At 39.3% G+C, this 10284-nt stretch overlaps 1 protein-coding gene across 1 annotated transcript; it reads left to right on the top strand.

Moving 5' to 3' along the window:
* Positions 1-467: 467 nt before the first annotated feature.
* On the top strand, positions 468-4930 carry LOC137730867 (probable pectate lyase 8). The gene is made up of 7 exons (XM_068469859.1): positions 468-742; positions 1151-1204; positions 1733-1807; positions 2926-3568; positions 3651-3754; positions 3873-4011; positions 4107-4930. Exons 1-7 carry the CDS (start codon positions 639-641, stop codon positions 4326-4328), a joined length of 1341 nt encoding a protein of 446 aa, XP_068325960.1. The 5' UTR covers positions 468-638; the 3' UTR covers positions 4329-4930.
* Positions 4931-10284: the final 5354 nt, after the last annotated feature.

Raw genomic sequence — 10284 nt, forward strand, 5'->3', positions numbered from 1 at the left:
AGTAATAAAAAGAAATAGCTTAATCCGTAGCGCAAAACCAGCAGATTACCGTGACGTCTGTCCCCGTGACCCCCGTCCGTACTCTACCTTTCTCTCTCCCGTAACGGCCTCGTCCGACGTGGCAAGAAAAAGCGTTGAGCTGGAGAAGTGCTGTTAAAAGTTGGTTAGAGCAGCGCAGTAAAACGCAGTGAAAAGTGAAAATCCCTGGCAGTAAAACAAAGACGGACAGTACTAGGGAGTATGGAGGGGTGGGGCAGTTAATGCAGGAGGTCGGGGTTGTTTGGTTGTTGGGTTAGAGAGAACCTAATCCAGGGGAGCGAAAAGAAACAAACAGTGAAAATTGGTGTTTGGTGTTTGTTTGTTAGTTAACTGTAAACGGCGTTAGAAGGGAGGAAGGAGGGGGTGGGTGTCCATTGTAGAAAGTGGGGTGTCTATATAAAGAGAGTGATTGTTTGTGGAAGCTCCCCATTCTCTGACTCTACTTGTTTTGCTCTGCTCTCTCTCTCTCTACATTCTTTTGTGTGTGCGTGTCTTTAATTTCTCTCTGCTCCCACATTCCCTCCTCCTTACAGAAACACAGAGTTAGAGAGAGAGAGAGAGAGAGAGTTTTAGAGGGAGAGAGAGGGATTGCAATAGCAATGGCGGTGTTTGATAGTAAGAAGAAATGGGTCGGTGCGTTCGTGACGGTGCTTCTCATGTTCTGCTTCGCTGCTGCTGCAGTGTCTGAGATCTCTCGCAACAGGTTCACTTCTTCTTCTTCTTCTTCTTCCTCTTTTCTCTCTCTCTCTCTCTCTCTCTCTCTCTCTCTCTCTTTCTCTCTCTCTCTCTACATTTCCTGTGAACTTTAGTGAGAGAAAGTGGGCAATGGGGGGGTATCTGACTGGAAAATTGGACCTACATTCTTTGTTTTTTGAGTAGAAACTGTAGTACGGACCAAGAATCTGAAGATTCTATAACTTTGAGGGGTGGGAGGGAGGGGGTGAGTTGTAGACGACTCCATTGAAGCATAGGAAGAGCTCAGACTTAGTGAGCGAGAGAGGTCTTGGAGTTCTCCGTACATATTGGGGGGTGTTTGGTTACATTTTGTACTTCAGTTTCCTACAAATTTGTTTATCTGTTTGTTTATTTTGGTAAATTTGTTAATGTGCAGGAATGGAGGAACAGACAAGTTGCAGAGCTCGAGCGACTCGTCAATGGCAGCCAGGTCCGTACCCAACCAAAACCTTAATTCCTTTTTCTTCTTCGTCCTTGTCCACGTGGATGGATCTCAACCGTCGCCCTGTCGGTGCAGTTATTTTGGGCCGGTGGATGATGTTTTGTTCTTACACTAAACCAGTAAAATAAAAATTTTCAACCGTCAAGATCTGGATCCAAAGATCTCAGCCGTTTATTCCGTCATGTTATGGCCCAGGAGCTGGGACTCCCACCCTTTTTCAAATTCCCGAATTACCCTCGTCCAGTATCCATAATTCCACATATGCACCACTCGCCGACCAAAACGCCCATTAGCGGTTTTTACTCGAAAGTATCGGTGGCCCCGAGCTCTGCACTCGCACACACACACTCGCTATAAATCCTGCTTTCCTCAGTCGTTTGTCCTTTACTTTTGATCTCCGCGACCGAAACGTGTCGCTCTCCCATTGGCCAAATATATTCGGATTGACGCTAATCCAACGGTTTTATGGGTGAAAGTGAATGTTTTGGGTTTTTCCTTTTTTTTTTTTTTGCACAGAGTGGCTGAAGATGACCAAGGATTCAACAAGCATGCAGTTGAAGACCCAGAAGAGATTGCTTCCATGGTTGACATGTGGGTAACTTTACCTATTTACCTCTCTCTCTCTCTCTCTCTCTCTCTCTCTCTCTAACGTATGATCATGTTTGACTGTGGAAATGCACATGGGGTAATCTAGGATAAGAAAAACATAATTTTTATTTACTTTTGGGTTGAATAGTAGAAATTTGAGTGCATTGAGGGATGGTTGGTGGGGTAGTTCAGGGGCTGGGTGAGGCATGGTAGCTAGCTCTTAATAGTGCTCTTATGAAATTTGGACCTAACCAAACTGACTCACCCAATTGCCAATTTACATTTAACCCAGTTTCTAACTTTCAAAAATGCCTCAAGTTATTAGAATTCAGTGACCCATTTGCCAATTTGCATTGGAATATACTTTCCCTTTCTTTCATGCCAATCAAATCTGGTGAGATCCGTCCGTACTTCTTCAAATTAGGCCACCCAAGCCTTTATGCCCCTCTCTCTCTTCCTCATGAATTTGATAGGTTTAGGCACCACCCGTTGGCTATAGGCTATTACATTTACATAGAAGAAAAGTCGTAAGAAGACTCTCTGAAAGTCGAACTCTCCGCCACTTCATGTTTTTGAAACAATGTTTTATAATATTGACCAGGGAATTATGCCAAAAACATGAGGTGATCGAGAATCCATATAGAGTTCCACTTTGAGAGAATCTCCTTAACATTTCCCTTGCTTAGAATTGCAAATTAGGCTTTTTAACTGTTACCGTGGAGGCAGGCAATCTTGGTTGTAATAGTTTTGGTAATTATTGATCTTACAGTCTCTCGCAGTTTATATGGTAAAACTTTTTACCAATGTGATAGGTTTTACTTTTTACCCGTGTGCTGCCAAAGGAACTCTGTTTCTGGACAAAAATCATAGGGGAGTTTTTCTATCCGTTAGACTGATGAGATAAAGACCAAATTGTCCTCCTCGCAAATGGACAAAATACTGGTTTTTTCCCTCTCGTTCTAGTGCTCAGGATTTGGCCAAATACAGTAGAGGACGAAACAAGAAAGAAAGTAGGCAGAAATTGCCTCCAATAGATTAATCTCGGTGCTAATGAGTATTTCAGTTTAATTATTTCTTAAACTATGTTTGATTATAATGTTGACAGTATGTTGATATTGCAGGAGTATCCGAAACAGCACTGAGAGGAGGAAGCTGGGCTACTTCTCCTGTGGAACTGGCAATCCAGTCGATGACTGCTGGCGATGTGATCCCAACTGGCACAAAAACCGCAAGCGCCTTGCAGACTGTGGCATTGGTTTTGGCAGGAATGCCATTGGTGGTCGCGATGGACGCTTCTATGTTGTCACCGACCCTAATGATGATGACCCCGTTAACCCCAGGGCTGGCACTCTCCGCCATGCTGTCATCCAGAACGAGCCTCTCTGGATTGTGTTCAAGCGAGACATGGTGATACAGTTGAAGCAGGAGCTCATCATGAACAGCTTCAAGACCATTGATGGACGTGGAGTCAATGTTCACATTGCTAACGGAGGATGCATCACAATCCAATATGTTACAAATATTATCATTCACGGCCTCCACATCCACGACTGCAAGCCCACAGGAAATGCTTTGGTGAGGAGCTCGCCTACTCACTTTGGGTGGCGGACAATGGCTGATGGCGATGCTGTCTCCATCTTCGGGTCAAGCCATATTTGGGTTGATCACAATTCCCTCTCCAACTGCGCTGACGGTCTAGTTGATGCTGTCATGGGCTCAACTGCAATTACCATTTCCAACAACCACATGACCCACCACAATGAGGTGAAGTTTAAATGCTTCTGAATCGACTGTTTACTTCCATGTGAATTCTTTTTGTTGTAATATTGACATTGATCAAAATCAGGTGATGCTGCTGGGCCACAGTGATAGCTACACCAGAGACAAGCAAATGCAAGTCACAATTGCTTACAACCACTTTGGAGAGGGACTTATCCAAAGAATGCCTAGGTAGGTAGTTAATTCGTCAATGTTGGTTTGGTTTGTTGACAGCAGATATGAAAATACCAAGTTGTTGTACGATGCATTTAGTGTCGATGCTCATAAGACATGAACTGTGATAATGCAGGTGCAGGCACGGGTATTTCCATGTCGTGAACAACGACTACACTCACTGGGAAATGTATGCCATTGGTGGAAGTGGAAATCCCACCATCAACAGCCAAGGCAACAGATATGCTGCTCCAACCAACCCTTTTGCAAAGGAGGTATTTATTGCAGTACTAATAATATTTACGTTTCAATTAGTTCATGTTTACCACCATAATAACCGCTCATTGGGATGATGAATTACATTGTAAAGGTTACCAAGAGGGTTGAGACGGCTACCACTGAATGGAAGAACTGGAACTGGAGATCAGAAGGAGATCTGCTGCTCAATGGTGCCTACTTCACTCCATCTGGAGCTGGAGCTTCAGCAAGCTACGCCAGAGCCTCAAGCTTGGGAGCCAAGTCATCTGCCATGGTTGGATCCATAACTTCAGGTTCCGGTGCACTTCCATGCCGCAGAGGCCACCCCTGCTAGTATCTCATATTTCCAGTTTACCAAAATTTTATAGTACTACTCAATTTCCATCCACATATTCCATTGTTTTCTACCCCAATCTTTTGCATTTTTCAAATATTTGGCAAGTGTACATTATTTACACATGTCATCATATCGTCCAATCCACTCTCCCTCCCTCCCTCCCTCCCCAGATTGTCCTTGTGTTATTGGTCAACCTCGGTCTGCTTCAAGTGAAAAATACAACGCCATTTTTAGGAGCAGGTACAGAAGCGTTGTTCATTTATTTTTCTTCGTTGTGCTTGTGGTCTCGGTCTGTTTGATCCCTTGGTATTCTAACTACCATTTGTGTGTCAATCTTCCTCCTCCCATCAGTGTGAGTCTTTTTTTTACCTCTCTGCATACATTTGGGTTTACAGGGATATGAATGATTTTGTGGGTTTTCTTTTGTCCGGAGTCCTACAAGCAAGCAAGCAATAGTGTGATATGAGTGTCAAACTTTGAGTTATGAAAGGAAATAGCAAGTGCAGTCGTGTTTTCTTACTTTTGTTACTTAATTTCACCTTTTTTTTCTTCTTTTACTTTTGGCAAGTGCAATGGCAATGGAAGCTATCTTTTACTTTTGCTTTTGTTTCTCTGCCGGCACTCGTTACTGTTTCCATGTGCTCTCCCCAACACACCACATGATCACATCAAGTGATTAACCAACACAATCACCTTTTCCTTCAACTTTCTTCCTCATCATCATCTTACCAAATCATGAATTACTAGACCCAATTTGCTTAATTAATTTGGGATTTGTTTAGCAATAACCGTATCATCATCAATCATGACTCGGATTTGATATATTAATGCTGGAATTTTGTCCCATCAAAATGCAGTGCACCATAATCCATGAATGAAAAGATAAGATGGCTACGCCCCACACCATCTCCAAGTGAAAATTGAATAGGTTTTGTAAAACTAACACAGGTTTTCTTTCGGAGCTATTATCGGCACTCCAAGTGTTATGTTGTACTCTTCCTTGATGAAAGACAAAAGAGAGCAAAAAGTGCATGATGACTATTTTAAAGTGCTAATAATAACAATTCCCTTTTTGTTAGTTGATAAAAATCAAACTTCAGAACAAAAACCAAACGTGTGGTTGTGTAAGTAATATTATATCGCAAGAGATGTTTACTCAAACAAAAAGATTCCGAGTTGAAGGCTAGGATTATTTGTGGAACAGAAATTGGTATATACACATATATACCAAGCAGTACAATCCTTACATAGTATAAGTACAAACCAGGACTAATTGATCGAGATCGAGACCTACAGATAGAAACTGAAAGCATCGTATTTAAGTGCAACCTAAAATTCCCAACGGATTTATTTTTTCCGAGTGAACCTTGTCAATTCCATGCGGTGTCCCAAATGACCCACCACCATTTTTCTTATGGGGCAATAAATAAATGTTTTGGTTATTGCCCCCCCCCCCCTTCTTCTAACATGGAGGTGGGCGTAGAAATGTGCGTAAAATAGCAGATAAGTGGAAACAATGGTTGTGATGTGTCTTATTTCATATGCTGGATGATGTGGCCCACCACCATTTTTCTTGTGGGGCAAGAAATAGATGTTTTGGTTATGCCCCCCCCCTCTTCTAACATGGAGGTGGGCGCAGAAATGTGTGTAAAATAGCAGATAAGTGGAAACAATGGCAATGATGTGTCCTATTTCATATGCTCCTCCCTTCCCCCGGAGGTGGGCGCAGAAATGTGTGTAAAATAGCAGATAAGTGGAAACAATGGCAGTGATGCGTCCTATTTCATATGATGGATGATGCAACCCCATCAACATATTGGGGAAGGGGAGGGGAGGGGGATTGGGATGACCATTTTGCAATTGCATGTGAGACGGGGACCATTTGGCATGTGACAATTGGGACCATCCAAATTTCTCTTTCCAAACTTGTGTATGCACTTACAATGATATACTTACACATAATCGAATTTAAGACATTCTTACAAGTAAAGATGAATATCACTAAACTATAATTCTAATTGACAGTGATTCATTGACTTTACTTCTCGATGAGTACAATAGTACATATATATATATATATAGAGTAGTTAATGGACAAGAAAACATTGAGGAGTGAAAGTTTGTAAGTACTTAAGACTTGAGAAGAGAATTCGAGTCTAGTAGCGTAAATTTTGTAACTAAACATGGTATTAAAGTGATTGATTGTGTGATAGAGCTAAAATCATGTTGCCAAATGTGTTTTAGTAGCCATTAGTGGTATTATACTTTATTTATAAATGAAATGTCTCAAATTTATAATAAGTTCAATTTTCTAATTATGACTGGTTCATCGAGTGATTTAGCCTAAAACCTCATCTCCTAATATTGTTGTATAAAGAACAACTTTCGAGAAGCGGGTTAAGAATACGATAGGTTAGAGGTTGCAACGTAGCATTGAAAATATAAAAGTTACGTGTTATTTAGGTTTTCACATTTTATTGGTAACCCCCAAATTTGTCTCTGTTTTGGATTTTTTGTTTAAACTTAATTGACAGCCCAATTTCAACAAAACAAAACAAAATCCACAAAAAGAAATGCCAGCCCAACCAAGAAATAAGGATTGTTGCACCGACACTCACTAGGGTAATAGTGAAATCGTGTCAAGTCGTTTAATTGATCATCACCCGTTTTGCTTTGACAAGGGAAAAAAAAGGGACAAGTACAAGTTTTTGTTTAAACATGCTCCAAGGGACAAGATCTCTAAGGGTGGGTGGGTATGGTAACCTAAATAGTTGAAGTGACTACTAGTATTCATCTTCGTAAATGTTCTCTCGTCAGACTGTTTAATAATGTAAGTTTCTTATGTTGCCATATCACAAATCCAAAACACTTGGTCATGTTGATTCGTGCTTGAATGAATGATTCAGTTTACAGTCTTAACAATGTAATGTGTGCAAAACTATATAGAATTATAGATATAGGTAGCCACATTTCTAAAGTATTTTTACTTTTTTGAAGATGGATGAGGCAGCCCTATTTGCTAGCAGTTAAGGTAAGAATTTGGATTTTGAGTATTTGGTTGGCCGAAAAAAGTCTCCAAATTGTGTGAACATATGTAAACTTTTTTCTCTTCCACATTAACTCAAATGCTTGTTAAAGTAGTTTGAAAGTTGATTTTTGCAATTTAATGGTTGTCCAAAGACCAAACCCTAATCTACATTTGGATCATTTACTGGCTGCTCCCTAGTTGACATCAAATACGTCATCTAGTCCCAAATCTATCTACTTCTTCTTCATTTTTATTTTTATTTATTTATTTTTTTTTTAACAAACGATATGATCTACACTAAAGAGATGAGAGAGTGGGTTAAACCTCACAATAGACCAACATTAATATGGTTCAAATTCGCCATTGACAAGAATCAAATCTAAGATCTCTCGCTTACAACTGAAGAGGAATACCATTAGACGTACTATATGGCAAATCTATCTTAAACAACTTTGGGAAACTTGTCCTTCATTTTTTAAGACTAAAAGTTGGGAACTTTGGCCTCGTTTGATACACGTGATTAGATTGGATTGGAATTGATAACTTTCGAAATTTAATTTATTTTGAAGGTAGAGTAGAATGATTTTTCCTTTTGACGGGATCAGAAGCTGATTAGTTTAGAAGGAATAAGTTTTCTTTTCGAGTAATTCGTGTCCTACCTCCAAGTTGATCACAAAATTTTCATTTCTTCTTTCCATACACTTTGAAAATAATGCTTATTCATTTCGATCCAATTTTCTATACCAAACGAGGCTTTTGTCATTGAGGTCACTACTACTTTTAAATGGGCTCTATCTTCATATAACATCAACGACCAACACTCCGTTGGCATTGTGCTGAGGCTGCTGCATCTAAAGTTCACAACATTAGTAAACATTGGAATGCAGGCATTACAGCTAGGGCAAGTCATTTTAACGGTTTCTTGTGCAGTCTAAAATATATGTAGCAGAATAGAACTAATATAAAATCACAATGGCCTATGGACTCCGGTAAGTAGTCTATACTTCACTTTCGTCTATGGTCTGCCCCACTTTCTCTTCAACTTAGTTATTAATATTTCAGAGTGGTACAAACTCCCGACTTGGCATATGTATAAGGAAAGTTTATGTCTCTTTCCTTTAGAACAAAGTTGCCTCATCCCAACGAGTTCTACCGTTAAAAGTGCTCCGATTGCACCTAGTTGGAAAGGGAATTGTTTCCTATCTTCGACTGGTAAGCCTTAAAGAAAACATTGATAAGGGGAAGTAAAGGGGGGTCGGAATAAATATTTTTAGGTGTAGCTATACTAAAGTAAGTAATTGGCCTAACCTTCGGTTTCCGTAAGCAAGTTTTTCTTTCTCACTCCTTTTGTTATGTACTTTTTTTCTTACTTGATCCATAATTTTCTGAAGTGCGGGGCAAATGGTGGCCTCTACTTATACATCCAACTAAAGGTGAACTATAGGTATTGCAAGTAAACAAAGCGCCCTGCCCGTCTGAGTTCCAAGGGGGCCGCTTGCTTAAAAAAAAAATTATTATAAACAATCAATGCAATTAATTAAAAATGAGTAATTTCTATTTATTATTTTCAAGTTTTCCAGTTTTATAAATATATATATATATTTTTTTGTGAATACTCAAAAATGTATAAATTTCGTTATATTAAATTTTATCTGATCAAAATATATTATTCGCAAGTTAATCTTCTTGTAAGAAGATGAAAGTATTATCCCCTAATAAAAGAGATGGGACAATCCAAACATTGGTATCGGGTGGATGGATCAAATTATTGGGTGGAACACTACAAGCAATTTTGCTTTTTTGGGTTGTATTGGGCTTACAAGAGACTATTTGGACCTATTGCTGCTAGGCTGTTTTAATAGCCACTGCTTTAAGGTTTTCATTCAGGCTTATTAATGACCAAGTCAATAAATAAAGGTCCAAATTGGAGTTTGAAACATAAACGACCAAACTGATCAGTTGGTAAAACATAAAGGATCATTTGTGACAAAATTCTATTCTTCTAGTTTTAGAACATGCTAATGCATTAGAATTTAGTAAGTGAGAGATTTAATGTTCGATTTTTAATGGGCTCCCATGTAAAATACAAAAGCCTTGCCAATCAAAGTATGTCCATTTTCTTTCTTTTTTCTTTTTGTAACAAAATGGTATTATAATTTACTCTAATCAGCCACTTAATATTACAGTAGTGATATTCTTCTTTACTTGTAAGTGAGATGTCTTAGGTTCGATTCTTGCCAAAGGCGAATTTGACCCACATTATTGTTAGCTCATTGTGAGGCTTAACCCACCACTTTCCTTTGGTGTAGATAATATCTTTTGTTAAAAAAAAAAATTTTACTCTAATCTACATGGATGAAGATTCAAACTTAAATATAAAAGGACAAACATAATACTCTAGTCAACTAACCGGCCCGATCCATGTGTGCGAGCATACCCGATTCTTGCCTATCCTTTTTTTTTTTCCTCAAACCCAATATAGAAGGGAGCAGAAAAGCTTTTGTGGCTTGTGCTCAGCCCTTGTATGCAAGTCCATATGCTATTGTTGGTCTTTTCCAAGCGTCCCTCCCTTCCAAGCAAATGGCTTTAGCTTGTTAATTAACACGACCTCATCAGGTGAATGAGGAACCAGAAGACACAGCTTGTCTTATTTCTACATGATACATTGTGAATATATCATTAATGAATGCTTCCTCTTCACCTATATATACACGTTGAAGGTTTACATGAATGAATTAAGAGCTTTGCATCAAGTGTACGTTTTATTTATTTACTTATTTATTTATTTATTTTTTTGAAAGAGTGACATTTTATAACCAAAGGCAAAACACCAGAGCATACAATAGTCCCACAGGCAAGCTCCAAGAGAGGGCCTCTGAAAAACCTCGCATGGAAAAAAACCACTTGGGGAATATTCCAGTGAAG

This window comes from Pyrus communis, chromosome 4, assembly GCF_963583255.1.
Source record: "Pyrus communis chromosome 4, drPyrComm1.1, whole genome shotgun sequence".
Taxonomy (NCBI): Eukaryota; Viridiplantae; Streptophyta; class Magnoliopsida; order Rosales; family Rosaceae; genus Pyrus; species Pyrus communis.